This window comes from Ranitomeya variabilis, chromosome 1 (assembly GCF_051348905.1).
Source record: "Ranitomeya variabilis isolate aRanVar5 chromosome 1, aRanVar5.hap1, whole genome shotgun sequence".
Lineage (NCBI taxonomy): Eukaryota > Metazoa > Chordata > Amphibia > Anura > Dendrobatidae > Ranitomeya > Ranitomeya variabilis.
Genome location: NC_135232.1, coordinates 573,206,628 through 573,227,818, shown reverse-complemented (window position 1 = coordinate 573,227,818; position 21,191 = coordinate 573,206,628). Strand labels below are relative to the sequence as shown.

The 21,191-nt window shown below is 43.6% G+C and overlaps 1 protein-coding gene and 1 long non-coding RNA gene across 2 annotated transcripts in view; both read right to left on the bottom strand.

The window, feature by feature from the left end:
* Positions 1-8,442: 8,442 nt before the first annotated feature.
* Positions 8,443-9,381, bottom strand: LOC143797357 (olfactory receptor 12D1-like). The gene has a single exon (XM_077281066.1). The coding sequence runs from the start codon at positions 9,379-9,381 to the stop codon at positions 8,443-8,445; it is 939 nt and encodes a 312-aa protein (XP_077137181.1).
* Positions 9,382-9,436: 55 nt separating this feature from the next.
* The window catches only part of LOC143805456 (uncharacterized), a 38,275-nt gene continuing 26,520 nt past the window's right edge, over positions 9,437-21,191 (bottom strand). The window contains exon 3 of the long non-coding RNA XR_013221253.1: positions 9,437-9,500. This is a non-coding gene — a long non-coding RNA (uncharacterized LOC143805456). The remainder of the gene's footprint in view (positions 9,501-21,191) is intronic.

The following is a 21,191-nucleotide window of genomic DNA, read 5'->3' as shown; positions in this document are numbered from 1 at the left end:
AACGATTCTCAAGTTTTTAAAAACTCTCCAATGGGTCGTTGCCTGTATGGAGAGACGTACGACTTCCCGCCAGCCAGACCACTCCCAGGAACAAGTGAACCAGCCATGCAATATGTTTGTGTAGGTGATGAAGCATTTCAACTCTCGCCGCACCTACTGAAACCATATAGTAGCTGGGACTTAACCCGTACCAAACGGCTATTTAATTACCGCCTTACTAGAGCAAGAAGAGTAGTCGAGTGTTCTTTTGGCATATTGGCGGCAAAGTGGAGAGTTCTGCTGACGGCAATCAAACTGCAAACCACAACTGTAGACGAGGTTGTTAAGGCATGTGTGGTGCTCCATAACTTTGTCCTTTCAAAGGAGCCCGTTTCCTTGGATGACGAAGAGTTGGAGACAACCTTGTGGGATTACCGCAGCAGCTCTGTTCGCTCCACAGGTTCTGTTACCAGGATGAGGGACCAGTTTGCGGATTATTTTGTGTCACCAGTCGGGCGGATTCCATGGCAAGACATGATTGTGTGACATGTTTTCCATGTGTTTTGTTTATGTAAAATATGTGTTTCTCCCCCCCCCAAAAAAAAGGTCCAAAAGCGTGGTTTTCTTGGTAATAAAACCAATATGTTAGACCTTTCACATGACTGGTGTTTATTTTGATTTTACCTTTTTTATTAGTTACCATATTACCTTAATGAATCCACACACACAAAGAGTAGAATTTAAATCATACTTAATTTTATTTTAACTTTTTTTATTTTATTTTTCTGCCAAAAAAATAGAAATAGATTAGTTATTTTCAATTTTTTTTTTATAACATTAATAAAAACTTCAACATAATAACATGTTTTACAAGTCTTCAAACTGTGGGGTGGAGATACAAGGGGAGGAGGGGCTGGAAGGTTGGACCACGTCGATAGGTGGGGAAACCCTACTTGGTTGAGGTGCAGTGGAAGGGGGGGTAAAAGCAGGAGGCTGACCAGAGGGGGGTGGTGTTGGGGTAGGGGGAATACTTACTGGGGAAGAAAAGCTGGGCAAGGAAGAAAACATTGGGGAAGGAATTTGGTTTGGGGGCCGGGATGGGTATGGGGACTGGGTTGGGTATTGGGACTGGGTTGGGTATTGGGACTGGGTTGGGTATTGGGACTGGGTTGGGTTTTGGGACTGGGTTGGGTATTGGGGCTGGCGTGGGGTTTGGGGCTGGGTTTGGTAATGGGGCTGGTGTGGGGATGGGGCTGGGTTTGGTATTGGGGCTGGTGTGGGTATTGGGGTGTATAGTGTGGAAATGGGGCCTGGGGTGGGTTATGGTGTGTAAATGGGGCCTGGGGTGGGGCATGGTGTGGAAATGGGGCCTGGGGTGGGGCCTGGGGTGGAATTGTAGTGGATGTGTGGGGAGGTGTAGGGGTAGATTGGGGTTCGTGATGGGACTTCAGTTGAGCATTATGGCAGGTATTCATTACCCGCATCTGTTGCTCAAAAGAAAGCTTTTCCATGCTCCTGAGCATGGATTGAAAAAAAAGATTGGCTGGAGACTGACTTACATCTGAATGCAGCCTATCCAAGCGACTGCTGGTTTCATGGCTTGTTTCACTGATGCGTGATTGCACCATGTTGAAACCAGCAGTCACTTGCTCTCCCAAAATTTTGAAAGAGCTTTGGAAGGATGCATTCAGATGTAAGAACTCAGGAGCATAGCTCCTTTCCTGACCCCTCTGTCGCTGCCGCCACGAACCTAATGGTGGTCTAGAGGTGGCAGGATCAGAGGAGTGGGGTAAAGGGAACGCTATCTGTTGAGCATCAGATGCAAGCAAGGAAGGCTGCAATAATGCTCCACTGCTTGGGGCGGATGAAGTGGAGGGGACAGAGGGGTCAGAGGAGGGGTCAGAGGTGTGGGGCCTACCAACGTGGCTCTCGGTGGCGGACTCAGGAAGGATCGCTCCAGAGGGTGCAGAGGAAGATGCAGGCGCCCGGTGGCTGGAGAAGGTGCTGTGAAAGAAAGAACAAAAACAATTAATATATTGATATGAAAAAGCCCTGACTGAAACCAAACTAAGTTAGACAGGTTAACATGGTTATTAGTGGGCTGTAGAATACTTACACTCTGCTCAGCATGGTTCGCCTCAGGAAGGAGAGGGCCGTGCCATATTTATATCTGCTCCTCTTCCTTCCTGCTGAGCCACTCGGGGCCTGCATCTCCTCGTTAAATTCCCTCTTAAAGCGATCCCTCAGTGACCGCCACCGCTTCCTAACCTTTCCACCTGTGAAGACAAGAATGAAAAGAAAAAAAAAAATTGGTAAATGCAATACATTACACTCAGCTCAAAACATCACTGAAAAGTGAATACTTACATATTTTGCTCTGCTGCTGTGGATGAAGGTCCTCCCACCTTGGAAAGATGTTCTGGCATACTTCCCCCCAGAGCCGACGGGTGACACTGGTATCAGCATGCCTGCGGTCAGCCATGTTCCACAGCGGCTCCCACTCGCGAACCTCCTCAATGAGACTGTCGATGTCAATATCATCGTCAAAGTCTTCGGCGGGAGCACGCTGTGAAGCCTGTGCAAAAAAAAGAAGTAGAAAAACAAAAAAATTAGTACACTGAAACACAAAAGTACCAATAGAATCCCCCCCAAAAAAAACTCACTGATGGCCGACCGCAGCGACGATTCCGCCGACTCTGGGAGCGGCTGGGAGAACCTTCACGGTTTGCTGACTGTTCAGAAGCAGCAGCAGCAGCAGGAGCAGCAGGAGACTGAAATAAAGGAAACAAATTCTCTGTAATGTAGGCATGTTTTCTGTGTTTAGTTATGTATGAAAATCTGTTTTGTGTATGGTGCAGTGTGATGTGTGAAGCAACTGTTTCACCACTACTTACACTTCCTCCTCCACTTGCATCTCTCCACCCGTCTCGCCCCCTTCTGACAGCTCCTCATCTGATTCAGCTTCCTGTTTAAAAATAATTTATCCATGTAGTGATCAACAAAAGTGTAAATTAAAAAAACAACCAAAAAAACCCAACATTTTTTGTGTTAACTTACCGATACACGCTGTTGCTGTGGGGGAGGGCTGTCAGAAGAGGACATTGTTGCGTTAGCCAGGCGGCGGCTGTGGTCCTGGGGTCTCTGTAAGTTAAAAGACACTTGCAATCTGCTCTACACATTGAAGTAGCAGATTTGGGGTCTTCAAAACTTACTTTTCAAGATTTGTGGCTGTGGTCCTGGTGGGCTGGTCCTGGTGGTCTGGTCCTGGTGGGGAACACAGGCGGCGGCTGTGGTCCTGGGGTCTCTGTAAGTTAAAAGACACTTGCAATCTGCTCTACACATTGAGGTAGCAGATTTGGGGTCTTCAAAACTTACTTTTCAAGATTTGTGGCTGTGGTCCTGGTGGGCTGGTCCTGGTGGTCTGGTCCTGGTGGGGAACACAGGCGGCAGCTGTGGTCCTGGGGTCTCTGTAAGTTAAAAGACACTTGCAATCTGCTCTACACATTGAAGTAGCAGATTTGGGGTCTTCAAAACTTACTTTTCAAGATTTGTGGCTGTGGTCCTGGTGGGCTGGTCCTGGTGGTCTGGTCCTGGTGGGGAACACAGGCGGCGGCTGTGGTCCTGGGGTCTCTGTAATTTAAAAGACACTTGCAATCTGCTCTACACATTGAAGTAGCAGATTTGGGGTCTTCAAAACTTACTTTTCAAGATTTGTGGCTGTGGTCCTGGTGGGCTGGTCCTGGTGGTCTGGTCCTGGTGGGGAACAAAGGCGGCGGCTGTGGTCCTGGGGTCTCTGTAAGTTAAAAGACACTTGCAATCTGCTCTACACATTGAAGTAGCAGATTTGGGGTCTTCAAAACTTACATTTCAAGATTTGTGGCTGTGGTCCTGGTGGGCTGGTCCTGGTGGGGAACACAGGTGGCGGCTGTGGTCCTGGTCCCTGGTGTATCTATAATAAGTATAATGGATTTATAGTTAGACCACCCCCTGAACTAGGTAATGTTTAACGATAAACACCCTGCTAAAATGATGTGAGAAAAGTTCATTAAATGTGAACACCAAAACCCAAAAACAGGTGCATGTTATACCATTCATTTCCATGTCCCCAAAAAAATATTTTTAAATGTGAACCCAGCATTTAAAAATATATTTACCACATTTTATTTTCAAAAATCACCTCCCCCAAAAAACCTTTAAAGTATAACCTTTATTAAAAAAGCCCTCAACCAACTCTGTATTGCATGTGTAACCATTGGTACATACACCAGTTTTAAATTTACCTTTCTGAAATGATACTACGGACATTTTTTTTAACAAACATTTTATTATTTTCTTTTTTTTTTTCTTTCTTTTTTTTTTTTAACATCACAATTAGGAGCTGAAATGCTCTTTATTTTAAATACAAGTACATCAACTGCAAATGGTTTCAACAGTAATAAGAAAATCAACACTTTTAAATAGAAAAAAAAAAAAAGCACGCTCACACATTCAAACCACAAGCTGCAGACTACTAGACTTTGCAAAAATACATCCGATTTAAAAAAAAAAATTGAAAAAAAACAAAAAAAAACACATTTAAACCACATGCTGCACACACCACTATACTTAGTAAATACATCAGAAAAAGGCAATTAACCAATTAAGGCATGGACAAATGCACATGCAATCAACAAGACGCACAGAAACATGCCTGGTATGTGTCCACGTTCAGGATTGCATCAGGATTTGGTCAGGATTTTCCATCAGTTTTTGTAATCCAAAACCAGGAGTGTAACAATTAGAGGAAAAGTATAATAGAAAAACATGCACCACTTCCGCATTTATCACCCACTCCTGGTTTTGGCTTACAAATACTGATGTAAAATACTGACCAAATCCTGATGCAATTCTGAACGTGGACACATACCCTCCCACATGAACAGGCATAAGATTGGCGAAGTCATAATAAGGTGCAGGCACATGAAGACATACTTACAAAAGCACACAGCCGTACAAAAATACACACACACACACACACACACACACACACACACACACACACACAAAAGCACATAAGCTTTATGCAAATACACATATGTACAACAAAGGCACAAAGGTGGACCCAAACAGAAGACGCATACGCACACACACGTAAAAAAAGGCTGACAATCCTCTGGCTGTAGCTGCAGGTCTTCACAGTGGCTGGCATCAGGGTGGATCTGGACTCTAGCATGGCACTGGCTGTTGCTGGACAATGGCAGGCCTCTGGTTTTCTTCAGGTTTTAAGCTCTTGCTGTAGTCAGTACCTCATACACACAAAAATGCACAGGCACACAGACGCACACAAAAATGGCAATACTCACACTGGCTCTATGGTGGCTGGAGTCTTGTGGCAGGTTGGCTGGAGTCTTGTGGCAGGCTAACTGGAGTCTTGTGGCAGGATGGTTGGAGTCTTGTGGCAGGCTGGCTGGAGTCTTGTGGCAGGCTGGCTCTTGCTGGCAGTCTTCTCCTCTCTGTCTTCTTGCTGGCATATGTGGGGTTGAAGGCCCAGGCCAGGTTTATATAGATTTGGGGGTGTCTGGCCAATTGGCAACAAAATCCAGCTTCTGAGCATGCTCAGTGTAAAAAAATGTATTGCAGCGCTGCATTGCGTTGTACGACGTGTCCCAACGCATCCATCGCTCATAGGCTTCCATTGTAGCCAACGACGCATGCTGCAGGATGCGTCGCGACACGTTTTTTAGGCGGAGACAAAAAACGTTACAATCAACGTTTTTTGCCGACGACGTGTCGCCAAATTTCGTTGCATACGTCGTACGACGGACACGACGTATGACAATCCGTCGCAATGCGTCGCCAATACAAGTCTATGGGGAAAAAACGCATCCAGCAAAAACTTTTGCAGGATGCTTTTTTTCTGCAAAACGACGCATTTTAACGTATTGCAGTTAACGCTAGTGTGAAAGTAGCCTAAGATGAAAAAACGTAAATCACAATAGGGTCTTATCCAAGTAAATTAGGGAGGATTAAAATAGGTTTAAGCTCACCTGAAAAGGTGGTGAGTGAGAAACACTGATGACGCGAAAATTGTCAGTTGCTGCAATATCCATGAGTGTTTTCAGGGAGATACCGGGGTGGGGTGGATTTTGATATGCATTGCTGATTTAAATACAATCCAAGAGATTTCAGGAAAAAATGTGGTTTACTATCAGCGCATTTCACAGTCCATTTGACTCCTACATCAGGACAACTACATGAATCTAAAACCTTCTTATATTTTTCTGTTGGGTCTTTAGACCAAACAGAATCCTAAGTGAATCTCAATGACAGCAGCCAAAATGAATAATAAATTCAAGAGTAATCATACCTTCTCTCTACTTTTTTTTAATCACAGTATATTTTTCATCTCTACTGCCACCCGTATGAAATCCTTGTGCTATTTGCATGTCCATTTTTTGTGTGCATATGGCATGAGTTTTTATATATAAGCAGCAAAGGTTAGTGGATCGATCAACAGATGATTTAGTTAGAGTTGAATCTTCTGAAACTTGCACTTCCATACGAATTGAAATGCTCTGAAGGTCACAAAAATGTTTTGGTCAACCGTAAAGTGCAAAGTAATACTTCACTGCTTGCCTCTCCTGCTCGCTGCCCACCATCTCGCCTTCAAGGCCTCTTCTTTTATCCATCATGTGCCTCATTTGCCTGTTATTCGCTATAGATGGGAGCTTCTAACCATGATCGGGCCTTAGTGGTCACTGTGTGTAAGGTCACGACGTGGTGATGTCACAATGGGCGCAGCAACCTTGCATCATGCAATGACCAAAAGTCCATGTGAAAAAAATCTCATCTGAGCAATTCAATTGCATTACATTGGTCTGAGTATTATTTGCATGAGGGCAGTTTTTCCACTTACATCATTCGTACCGAAAATACACTTGCATGAGTTTAGCCAGAACTTGAGCCATAATTCAAGCGTATTAAGCATTTTAACTTGGCAAAAAGCTAAACTAATTTTCAATAATATTACAGAAAACAGGGGCGGTGGATGAGTCTGTCAGACTCTTTTTGTGAATTTTGCGTACTTATCTTTCTGATACTTAATAAAAAAAGTTCTATAAAATAGGGAAAAATGCCATTATAAACAAAAATTGCCATTATTTGTTTTAATTAGTTTCTTTGTTTTTTATTTAATCAAATACTGTATACTTTCACTTAATGCACAAGACTGGAATAAACAAACCTTTATGTGTAGACAAATAAAAAAATATAATATAAAAATAAAATGCCAAATGCTTATCTTGGCAAAAAAATGGAAAAATGCATTAAAATATATTAATAATACTTCTTACAAGGGTTCTACAAGAATATAACAAAACGGCCTCATGGCACGTAATTCAAATGACAGCGTGTCTGAGTTATGTGTCAGTATGTTTTCCAGTGTGAAGAAACACAGCTCCAAGATCTGTTTCTCAACTGACATAGGAGCTTTTTCATAAGCACATGCATCTCCATGAGCTCAGAGGAAGCTCTGTGACAACAGGAAAAAATAAATCTTCTCCTGGGTTGAAAGAACACAAAGGATTTTTTCACCAGTCTCAGTCTCCCCCTGTCACAGCTCTTCTCCAGCAGATCACTACCATGTGTGTTTGCGATAGCACTTCCTCTGTCGGTGAGACACAGGTCTTTAGATTTCAGCCCATCCTGACACATGACTATGACAGACTGCTGTTTCAACTGACCGGAGCCATTAAATTACATTCTTGGAGAACCCTTGCAAGTAAAAAGTTTCTTGCATAGCAACAGTAGTCTGGATGTGAAGATAGGCTAAAACATATACAAATTCTTTGCCTATTGTATATAAAAATAATATTTTATTTTGAATAAAGTACCTTTATTAATATAAAATTAACAGAACTAAAACTTTTTTTTCAATTTTAACGCCTTTTCATCTTTGAGGGTAATAATACGCCCACGTCGGAATTCCTCCCTTTGATGTGGGCTCCGGTGCTGAGCCCAAATCGTTCTCAGCACATGTCAGCTGTTTTGAACAACTGACATGTGCCTCTAACAGCAGCAGGAAGAATCGTGATCCACCCGTGGCTGTTAGCCTGTTAAATGTTGCTGTAAATCTCTGACAGTGGTCTTTAACTCGTGCTTACCGGAAGCATGTCAGAAATCTCGCCCATCAGTGACCCCGTCACTGGATTGTGGTTCACCGATGGGTCAGCATGATAACCAGAGGTCTGAAGCAGACCTCTATGGTTGTCATTGCCATATTGCTATAAGTGCCATCCTGTGATCGGCGCTCATAGGAAGTGAACATTTCTGCTACACACATGTGATCATGAAGGGATTAAGAAATTGTTTATGCATTCATTTTGTTATTTATATGAATACCATTACATGCATGTGACAATTACTTGATGTTTTATAAGTAGTACAGTATATTAGAATTTTTGGTTTAGAATTTTCATACATTTTTTAATGAGATTTTTTAAACAACCTTTTCAAAGCTTTTATCATGTCTTTGTTTCTTAATGTATAAATAATTGGGTTTAACGCTGGGGTTATAACAGAGAACATAATTGCGGCTGATCTGTCTTGATCTAAAGACTCTTCTGAAGAAGGGCGCATGTAGGTAAAAATTGCTGTTCCATACTGGAGAGTAACTACTGTAAAATGTCCACTACATGTAGATAGGGCACGTTTTCGTCCTTGTGAGGTCTTTATTTTTATCAGAAATTTGCTAATGAGGGCATAAAAAAGGATAGTTAGCAATAAGGTTGTTGTCGCTAGGGTTCCGGTCACTCTAATAAGAAGCTTGAAATTTAGAGAAACATCTGCAGAGGCCAAATTAAGCAAAGGTTTAACATCACAGAAGAAATGTTTTACTATTTTTGGTCCACAAAATGGAAGCCTTGCAGTCATTACACTGTGTACCGATGCATGAAAAAATCCAATAACCCAAGAACATGAGGCTAAAGCAAAGCAGACATTGTAACTCATGATGGTTGTGTATCTCAAAGGATGTGCAATAGCCACATATCTGTCATAAGACATAGCTGAGAAGAGAACTACTTCTGCGCTACCCAGGAAGTGGAAGAAATGGACTTGTAACATGCAACCACCAAATGAGATCATCTTCTTCTGAGACATAAAGTCTGCAAACATCTTAGGAACAACTACTGATGAGTAACAAATGTCAAGAAAAGCCAAGTTGTACAAGAAAAAATACATGGGTGTATGGAGAGTGGGGTTGAAAATAGGAATAATAATAATAGACAGATTAGCTGCCAAACCTATTATGTACATGATCAGCAAACTCAAGTAGAGAATCACCTGAAGATCAGATTGAAGTTCCAGGCCAGCCAAAACAAAGTCAGCTACTGAGGTGCAATTATCTACATTAATTGCATACATTCTGCAATGTATTCTATAATATTATTGGAAATAAAATGTTCATGATACAGCAAACTTCCTTGTAACTTTTGCAACCTTTTCCATATGATCCATTGATCCTATTGTTGGAAGACCATTTCCTGTCAACAATAAATTGAACACATTTTATTTATATTTCTTTCAGAATTATTTTAAAGACTCATATTATTTAAAATTCGACTTCTCGATTTAAAAAAATAAAAACATAAAACATTCTAATTATGCTATTGTGATACTGTAAAAAAATAGAGACATACATAAAATACCTACAAAAATGTTGCACAATGTTCTTGTTTGAACTTTGACCAAGTGATAATCAAGTTATTGCTCAAGCAGTGGATTTCCAGATTGGATATTCAGGATATTAGGACTTGGAAGAAAAGGGGTTACTGGGAGTGGGGCATTTGTCCATCACAACAAATCAGATTCCAACTGTTTAAAAAGAATATGGTGTTTTTTTAACACATTGGTTTCTATTATTTCTTTTTGGAATTATCTTTCTCTTTCTTCTGCATTCTATCATTTGTGATTGTAGATCATTTTAAGGGAACTAGTTGGTAGAATAAATAACTTCACTTATTGCCACAATATTCATGTTGCATACTTTACCGTTACCTTTACATTTCTAGTAATTTACTGTACATTAGGATTCTAATTTCTCTGTCTTTAATTCTGACTTTAGAGTCTTCTTATTCTCCACAAGGACTCTGAATGGAAATGGACTTTAAGCCTTAATATCTGCCACATATATTGTTCATAGCAGATTTTTTTTAATATAGTAATTATTGTTAAGTTCCCAAGTGGATGTAGTCTACAAAATAATTATGTATTTGTTGCAGCGTTTGGAGACTCAATTCTTAACTATTGATTGGAAATGCTACAAATTAGCCAATCATTACCAGTGTTCAGGGTGGCAATGTTTTAAGAAACGTCTCCCCAATTTTTTTGTCAAATTGAAATGAAATGTATTGATTTAAAGGAGTGCTTAGGCTAAGTTTACACTGCATTGGAGTAAATAACTGACTGTTCACAAAAGAAACAGCTGGCAGTTTGCAGGTAACACATGCATGCCATGTTGGTAACCCTGTGAAGCCAAGTTTTGGTATTTCATTTACAACAAGTAATCAAAATATCATAGTTTTGTGTTCTCCAATGGGGACTAAATAATTAGTAATTCTTTAGGTGTTAACACTTTTCTTAACCTTACAACTCATTGTCTAAGAGACCGCTACTTTCTAGCTTGTAAGCACTGTGCATGGAAGCTAGTCGACCAGACCAGATATAATTTCAAATCTTCTGTGACATCTAAAAGTTTAGGCACATGTGGTCAAAATTACTGTTATTATGAACAGTTAAGCAAGTTAATGTTAAAATGATCTCTAACAGCCTAATGTTATAAATGACACGTTTCCCTTGTATTTCAGACAAAACAAAATATATATATTGTCATTTTTTACATTTGAAAAATTACAAAAAGGAAAATGGGTCAATGCAAAAGTTTGGGTACCTTTGGAGATTTCTGTGCTCAGATAAGGTTAGGGTTATGGATTGTACACTGTTAGGCCAGGTGATGAAAATTTCCCAGGTTTAAAAAAAAAAAAAAAACAGTCTCCTCTAACTTTATGCCAAAAAACAGCAGCCATGGGTTCTTATAAGCATTTGCCTAGCATTCTGAGAAAGTGGCGGAGGACCAGAAAGCTGGAGAAGGCAATAAAAAGATGGCAAAGCATTTTCATGTTGAAGATCCTCAATTTGAAATGTAATTAAGAAATTGCAGTTAACAGGAACAGTGGAGGTCAAAAGAAGATCTGGAAGACCAAGCAAAATTTCAATGAGAGCTGCTCATAGGATTGCTAGAGAGGCAAATCAGTGCCTCTGCTTGACAGCAAAAAAACCTTCAGAAAGATTTAGTAGACTTTGGGGTTATGACACATTGTTCTTTTCAGGGTTGGACTGGCCTGGCGGGGTATCGGGGAAATCCTCGGAGGGCCCTTGTCTTTGGGGGCAGGAGAGGAGGAGAAGAAAAAGAAGGAAAGAAAAAAAGTATATGCGGTTTTTAGGGGCGTGGGTCCTTTAAAAGCGCAGGCAAAGTATGTGCAGGGACGTGTGCATGCAGCGTTCATTACTTGAACCGTTGCGGCGCACGTCCCGATCAATACTGAACAGTGTGCGCCCGTCGGCACCGGCGTATGACGTCAGTGTCATGCGCCACATGCGGCCTGCACACACGTTCACTGCAGGCCTCTGCTATGTCGGCGGCCTTTTTCTATGTGTGCGCCGACCTGCAAAGGAAGTGGATGAGGACGCCGCACGGCGCTGGGAGCGCAGGAAGGTAAGAGGAATCTTTTTTTTTTTCTTTTTTTCTTGTTCTCTATTTCTCTCTATCTGCAAGGGGCCAGGATGGAGACACATGAGAGGGGAACCTGGATGGAGACACATGAGAGGGGAACCTGGATGGAGACACATGTGAGGGGGACCTGGATGGAGACACATTAGAGGGGTACCTGTATGGTGATACATGGGGGGACCTGGATGGAGACACATGAGAGGGGGACCTGGATGGAGACACACCGGGGGACCTGAATGGAGACACATGAGAGGGGGACCATAGTGGAGACACATGACGGGAACCTGGATGGAAAACATGAGGTGGGAGACCAGGATGGAGACACATGAGGTGGGTGACCAGGATGAAGACACATGAGGTGGGGACCAGGAAAGAGACACATGAGGTGGAGGATCTGGATGGAGACACATGAGGTGGGGGACCAGGATGGAGACACATGAGGAGACCCCTTACAATCTGGTTTCCGCTCTTTACACTCCACTGAAACTGCACGCACTAAAGTCTCTAATGATCTAATAACAGCTAAATCCAAAGGTCATTGCTCTCTCCTGATTCTCCTGGATCTCTCTGCCGCATTTGACACTGTGGATCACCAGCTCCTTCTCACTATGCTTCACTCCATAGGCCTCAGGGGTCCGCTGGGGTGATGTTATGGCAGCTAGATGGTATAACTTCCCACAGGTGAAGTAGGTCCCCAGGGCTCCCGGTGTGTAGGTGAAGGTGGTGAATGGTGCAGTAAAGAGCAATGACACATGTGTGCAGTCTCTTTACCTGGTTTACTGAAGACGTCAGGTATCCACAGTCCAGGGCACCAGGTCACAGGTATAGGCAGGGTCTTCCCAGCTTGGAAGCAAGTGCAGAGTCCCCTTTACCAGGTGGAGATGAAAGCCTTCCTACCAGGGCTTTGGTGTAGTCCCTTACTGCTTATGGCTTCTGACAAGGTCCTCACAGTTCTCTCGCCCTCCATGAAGGTTAGGACACAAACACGTATGACAGGTGGCTCGAGCCTTTTTATAAGGTCTCTATCATGACCCAGACTCTATGTGCCACTGTGCCTCCTGGGTATTAGGGCAGACAGGTGATGTTTAATCCAGCTGTCCTGCCAGTTTCTGCTGTGTCTCCTAGAGTCCGACACAACCTCGGTCCTCCGGCTACCGGGAATCTGCGCTCAGCAGGGAGGTAGCCCAGTCACAGCTATCCTCCCCAGTTGTCACTCTCCTGTGCTTTGCTCTCCTGCATGCTCTCTACAAACTGTTCTTTCCTTCTGTAAGTCACTATCCAGGAGCTGCAGCACCTCTCCAATCTGCTGTCCGGCACTCACTAACTGTCTTTCCTTCCAGACCAGAATTTATATATAGGGGAGCCACCCATAAGCAGGATCAGAGCTCCCCCTTCTGGCCTGGAGTGGGAACTATTGCATGTTTGTGTTTACCTGATAGAAGAGATCTTTCCCTGCTTCCAAGCGCGACATCACTCTCCCCGTGAGGAAAGCAATGCAACTGTAACAACCAGGACCCTGGGCTGTTACAGAGACACATGAGGGGGGACCAGGATGGAGACACAAGGGGGTGGGACCAGGATGGAGACACATGGGGGACCAGGATGGAGACACATGGGGGTGACCTGGATGGAGACACATGGAGGGCAGGATGGATACACGGAGGGGCCAGGACAAGGGGCCAGGATGGATATATGGGGGTCCAGGAAAGATATATGGGGGGCAGGTAAAGGGAAATATGAGGGCCAGTATGTATAGCTAGGGGGGCAGGATGGATATATGGGCCCTAGGCCGGACAGGGGACATAGGGGGCAGGCTGGGTGAGATTAATAAATAAAGGGGACTAAATTACTGTTTGAGGGCCAGAATGAGAAACATACTATATTAGTTTATGGTGACAAGTGGGGAACATAATTTCTTTAGCGTCCAATTAGGGACATTATTACTACTATAATATAATTTACTTTTTAGGAAACTGTTTTCCATGTAGGGAGAAATATGGGGGTCCTGTTACTGTGCAGGGCAGCGTTAGGTTGCTTTTTTCTTAATCTGACTTAGTGTAGAAGTCAGGAAAAAAGTGGGGAATGTGCTTTGGAAGCGATCAGCTATTGATGACTGTGTTATTTTTTGCAGAGACGAGTCCTGGCTGGAAGAAGTGATGGCGGTCTGTGCTGGTTGAAGAAGAAAAGCAAAGATGAAAGACTTCAACTACAGACATCACTGGTGAGTCAGTATATTACATGTAAATGCAGATTATACACTATATGCTGTGCACAGAGCTCCATTGTATAATGGCACTAGTGATCACTGTATTACCTTTACACTATACACAATACATAAAGCTCCTGTTTATAATGTCACCAGTGATCACTGTATTACCTGTACACTGACACTATATACAGAGCTCCTATGTATAATGTCACTGGTGATCACTGTATTACCTGCACACTGACACTATATATAGAGCTCCTGTGTATAGTGTCACCGGTGATCACTGTATTACCTGTACACTGACACTATATAAAGAGCTCCTGTGTATAATGTCACTGTATTACCTGTGCACTGACACTATATACAGAGCTCTTGTGCATAATGTCACTTGTGATCCCTGTACTACCTGTACACTATACACTATATACAGAGCTCCTGTGTAAAGTGTCACTGGTGATCACTGTATTACTTGTGCACTGACACTATATACTGAGCTCCTGTGTATAATGTCACTGGTCGTAATAACAGTGTTAGTATTGTGGTTTGTATTCATGATCAGTATTGTAGTATTTGGTCATTATGTGGTGGTAATTTGTGGTCTTGTCACGGCGTGGCAGTATTTCTCCTTGTATAATTATTTCATCCCTATATGCTGGTAATATGTCATATTATTCGGTCATTATATGGTCTGATCATGGTGTGGTGTATTTGTTCCTTGTATGGGCTGTTTTGGTCACTATGTGGCGGTAATTTGTGGTCTGGTCACGGTAGTCACGGTGGTCACGGTGTGGCAGTATTTCTCCTAGTATGTGGTATTATTTGGTCCCTATATGCTGGTAATATGTTATATTATTCGAACACCATGTGGTGGTAATATGTGGTCTGGTCATGGTGTGGCGGTATTTGTCCCTTGTGTGTATTATTATTCAGTCAGTATGTGGTCTGGTCATATTGTGGTGGTATTTCTTCCCCTGTATGTGGTAGTATTGGTCTTGGTATAGTGGATTGTGTTGTGCATGGCGGTCATTTGTTCTCTCTGATATTAATTAGGAGAAGATTCTTTATTTCCATTAAAGATTAAATACTTGATACACAGTGGCAGAGTTGCATATACAGGGGTAAAAGTAATCACCTCTCCACAGGATAAGTGATAACGTATTGACTGGTGGGGGTCTGACTACTTGGACCCAATCGGCAGAATGTGGAACTTTTTATCCCCAACAGACTGAAGTGGCATGTACGACTCAATCATTGATCCATTCATTCCGTCAGTGGCTGCACTTGTTTTTTCTGGAAGTCCCAAAGAGAATAAATGAAGCTGCGGTCAGATATCCCACCTGCCGCTCCATTTTAAAATGGGGATAAGTGTCCTATCAACGATAAAATTTCCTCATTATTCCAATCTGTGCAGTTTATAATGGTCGGACTTAAGTGATCACCTATCCTGTGGAGCCCATGGATCGGTGATAACTTGTTTTAACCAAAGAACCCCATTAGTGTAAACTATCGTAATTATACATCCCAGTTATGGGGGCGCAAGGTAGATGTGTTTTACAGCCTCCACTATAATGGGGATAATGACTGACAGATATTTGCTTATAGCTGTAGGGTGGGCCCCTAGAGTCCCCTGGTGAGCCCCCGACACCCCAGTCCGACCCTGGTTCTATTGTTCAGAGGCACCTGCACAAATATGGCCTTCATGGAAGAGTCATCAGAAGAAAACCTCTCTTGCATTCTCACACATAAAACTCAGAACCAGAAGTATGCAAAAAAAATCTAAAAAAGCCTGATGTATTTTTGAAACAAGTCCCATGGACCAATGAGGTTAAACTAGAACTCTGTGGTCACAATCATTATAGATGCAGTATGTGTGGAGAAAAAAGGGCACAAAATTTCAGGAAAAGCATGGGGGTGGATCAATCATGCTTTGAGGTCGTGGTGCAGCCATTGGCATGGGGAACATTTTACGGGTAGAGTTAAAAATGGATAAAATGAAATTTCAACAAATTGCTAATGCAAACATAACACCATCTGTAAAAATGCTGAAGTTGAAAAGAGGATGGCTTCTACAAATGGATAATGATCCTAAACACGCCTCAAAATTCACAATAGACGACCTCAAAAGATGCAAACTGAAGGTTTTACAATGGTTCTCACAGTCTCCTGATCTAAACATCATTGAAAATCTGTGGCTAGACTTCAAAATAGCAGTGCATGCAAGACAACTCAGGAATTTCACAGAACTGGATGAATTCTTCAAGGAAGAATGGATGACAATTAGTGTTGAGCGATACCGTCCGATACTTGAAAGTATCGGTATCGGAAAGTATCAGCCGATACCGGCAAAGTATCGGATCCAATCCAATACCGATACCCGATACCAATACAAGTCAATGGGACTCAAGTATCGGACGGTATTCCTGATGGTTCCCAGGGTCTGAAGGAGAGGAAACTCTCCTTCAGGCCCTGGGAACCATATTAATGTGTAAAAGAAAGAATTAAAATAAAAAATATTGCTATACTCACCTCTCCGAGGGAACCGGCAGCGTTGTTTGCTTAAAATTCGCGCTTTTCTTTCCTTACGTGAAGTCCCGGCTTTGTGATTGGTTGCGTCGCAGTCACATGGGCGACGCAACCAATCACAGCAAGCCGTGACGTAATTTCAGGTCCTTAAGGATTTTAAAATTACGTCCCGGCTTTGTGATTGGTTGCGTCGCAGTCACATGGGCGACGCAACCAATCACAGCAAGCCGTGACGTAATTTCAGGCCCTTAAGGATTTTAAAATTACGTCCCGGCTTTGTGATTGGTTGCGTCGCAGTCACATGGGCGACGCAACCAATCACAAGCCGTGACGTCACGGGAGGCTGGACACGCGCGCATTTTAAAATGCGCGCTTGTCCAGCCTCCCGTGACGTCCCGGCTTGTGATTGGTTGCATCGCGGTCAACCAATCACAAGCCGGGAGACTGGACACGCGCGCATTTTAAAATGTGCGCTTGTCCAGCCTCCCGTGACGTCCCGGCTTGTGATTGGTTGCGTCGCGGTCAACCAATCACAAGCCGGGAGGCTGGACACGCGCGCATTTTAAAATGCGCGCGTGTCCAGCCTCCCGTGACGTCACGGCTTGTGATTAGTTGCGTCGCCCATGTGACTGCGACGCAACCAATCACAAAGCCGGGACGTAATTTTAAAATCCTTAAGGGCCTGAAATTACGTCACGGCTTGCTGTGATTGGTTGCGTCGCCCATGTGACTGCGACGCAACCAATCACAAAGCCGGGACGTAATTTTAAAATCCTTAAGGACCTGAAATTACGTCACGGCTTGCTGTGATTGGTTGCGTCGCCCATGTGACTGCGACGCAACCAATCACAAGCCGGGACTTCACGTAAAGGAAAGAAAAGCGCGAATTTTAAACAAAGAACGCTGCCGCTTCCCTCGGTAAGGTGCAGGCTGCGTCGGAGAGGTGAGTATAGCAATATTTTTTATTTTAATTCTCTCTTTTACACATTTCTACATTAATGTTGTTTCGATACCGATACCCGATACCACAAAAGTATCGGATCTCGGTATCGGAATTCCGATACCCGCAAGTATCGGCCGATACCCGATACTTGCGGTATCGGAATGCTCAACACTAATGACAATCCCTCACACAAGAATTAAAAGACTCTTGTCTGGCTACAAAAAGCATTTACAATCTATGATACTTTCAAAAGGGGGTGCTACTAGGTACTAACCTTGCTGGGTGCCTAAAACTTTGCATTAGCCTATTTTCCTTTTCGTAATTTTTAAAATGTAAAAAATGACCTTTTTTTGCCTAAACTACATAGGAAATGTGTCATCTTTAACTTTAGGCTTTTTAGAGATCATTCTAACTTCAACTTGCTTAACTATTCATAATACCAATAACTTCAACCAGGGGTGCCCAAACTTTTACATGCAACTGTACAGGCTCGGAAGCACTTGGGATGTAGCGACCATTATATGGTAAGTTTCAACGTAATTTTAATAAAACATTTAAAAGGGGAATGCAAAAACCTGGAACTTTACAAAAGCTAATTTTAACAAATGAAGAGAAGAGCTTAAAGGGAACCTGCCACCCCCAGGGGGTTTTTCAGTAAAAGCCACCTTAAGCAGCACTAAGGCTGCATTCTGTGAAGGTGGCTCTTATGTTTAGTATTCCTAGGAATGCTGAACTATTCAGTTTTATAAATTGCGCGCCATACCTGTATAGATTCCGGGGGTACGTTTTCTCCCCTGACTCAGCCACCTCGCAGCCATCCATCATCCCATCCCACTGGGTGCCGCCTGTTCTCTGTCTTGTGCCATCATCGGCGCCTGTGCTCTACAATTATTTCTCGGACATGCGCCATGCGTGCTGCCCTGGAACTTACTGTACATCAAGCGATGTAAGTAGATCGCACCTTTGCACAATGGATGCCCCAGATCCTGCCCCGCAGTGTGTTATGATGTATTCACACTGCAGGGCTGGGCATCTAGCACCTGTGTTGTGAAGCGGGTCACCGTGCTCCATTGAAGATAGTGCAAAAGTCTCGCAAGATTTGTGAAGTCTCGCGAGACTTCGGCACTCTCTTCAATGAAGCACGGTGACCCGCTCCACTGAGCAGGTGCCAGATTCCCAGCTCCGCATTGTGAATACATCACAACACACTGCAGGCACCGGTGATGTCACGACAGAGAGGAGGCGGCATCCCAGGGGGATGATTGACATCTCGGAGGCGGTTGACACTGAGGGAGAAGACATACCTCCGGACTCAATACAGGTATGGTGCAAAATTTATAAAAGTGATTATTTCAGCATTCCTAGGAATGCTAAACATAAGAGCCACCTACACAGAATGCAGCCTTAGTGCTTCTGAAGGTGGCTCTTTTACTTAAAACGCCCTGGGGGGTGACAGGTTCATTTAATCGTTAAACACAATCCTCAAAAAAATAATAATGTGCATAACACTTCAAACTTGATAATACACCACACTACCTGAGAACTTCCATCTATGGTAAAGAAGAGACCCATGCCTTAATTATGATTAAAAGATACAAATTTTATATGAATATATTAAAAAATGATTAAAGTTAGCAGGGATTGCCCAAATAAAGTAAGCATAAATGGTGCAGAACAGAAACAACTACATAATAGAAATTATTCTTATAGTTAAGTGCAAGCATAGAAATAAAGTGGCAGAGCCAGCATGAACCAAATATGTATAGATAGTCAAGTAAATTGCAATGTCATATTTCCATAGAAGAAATCCATTAGGTTAAAGCAAGTGCCAAGCTCTTTCCTACCTAACATTATGATGTGTTTAGAATCACCATGTACTTGGTTGCAGTTTAAAATCATAAAACATCTAATACAAACATAGAATGTAGTGCTAGGTCTTATAAGATACAACATTTATTGAACATAATAAAATACGTACAATGTTTCATTGCAGCGTTTTGGAAAATTCAAAAAAGTTCATTTTTTTCTCATTAATGTACACTCTGCACCCCATCTTGACTGAAAAAAAAGCAGAAATGTGGTAATTTTTGCAAATTTATCAATATAGAAAATCTGAAATATTATTTATTATTATTATTACCGTATATACTCGAGTATAAGCCGAGATTTTCAGCCCAAATTTTTGGGCTGAAAGTGCCCCTCTCGGCTTATACTCGAGTCATGATCGGTGGTGGGGTCGGCGGGTGAGCACTGTCATATACTTACCTAGTCCCGGCGTTCCTGGCGCTCCCCCTGCCTGTCACACTGTGTTCGGTGCCGCAGCCTCTTCCCCTGAGCGGTCACGTGGGACCGCTCATTAGAGAAATGACTAGGCTGCTCCACCTCCCATAGGGGCGGAGCCGCCTATTCATTCCTCTAATGAAGCGGTGCCGGTGACCGCTGACAGAGGAAGAGGCTGCAGCACCGAAGACAGGCAGGGGGAAGGAGCGGGACGCCGGGAGCAGGTAAGTATGTAATATTCACCTGTCCTCGTTCCACACGCCGGGTGTCGCGCCATCTTCCCGGCGTCTCTCTCTCCGCACTGACTGTTCAGGCAGAGGGCGCGATGACGCATATAGTGTGCGCGCCGCCCTCTGCCTGATCAGTCAGTGCCGAGAGACGCCGGGAAGATGGCGCCGAGGAGCTGCAAGCAAGACAGGTGAGTATGTGTTTTTTTTTTTTTATTGCAGCAGCAGCAGCAGCAGCGATGGGGCAATAATGGACGGTGCAGAGCACTATATGGCAGAGCTATGGGGCAACGGTGCAGAGCACTATATGGCACAGCTATGGGGCAACGGTGCAGAGCACTATATGGCACAGCTATGGGGCAATGGTGCAGAGCACTATATGGCACAGCTATGGGGCAATAATGGACGGTGCAGAGCACTATATGGCACAGCTATGGGGCAATAATGAACGGTGCAGAGCACTATATGGCACAGCTATGGGGCAATAATGGACGGTGCAGAGCACTATATGGCACAGCTATGGGGCAATAATGGACGGTGCAGAGCACTATATGGCACAGCTATGGGGCAATAACGGTGCAGAGCACTATATGGCACAGCTATGGGGCAATAATGGACGGTGCAGAGCACTATATGGCACAGCTATGGGGCAATAATGGACGGTGCAGAGCACTGTATGGCACAGCTATGGGGCAACGGTGCAGAGCACTATATGGCACAGCTATGGGGCAACGGTGCAGAGCACTATATGGCACAGCTATGGGGCAATGGTGCAGAGCACTATATGGCACAGCTATGGGGCAACGGTGCAGAGCACTATATGGCACAGCTATGGGGCAATAATGGACGGTGCAGAGCACTAAATGGCACAGCTATGGGGCAACGGTGCAGAGCACTATATGGCACAGCTATGGGGCAATGGTGCAGAGCACTATATGGCACAGCTATGGGGCAATGGTGCAGAGCACTATATGGCACAGCTATGGGGCAACGGTGCAGAGCACTATATGGCACAGCTATGGGGCAACGGTGCAGAGCACTATATGGCACAGCTATGGGGCAACGGTGCAGAGCACTATATGGCACAGCTATGGGGCAATGGTGCAGAGCGCTATGGGGCAACGGTGCAGAGCACTATATGGCACAGCTATGGGGCAATAATGGTGCAGAGCACTATATGGCACAGCTATGGGGCAATAATGGACGGTGCAGAGCACTATATGGCACAGCTATGGGGCAATAATGGTGCAGAGCACTATATGG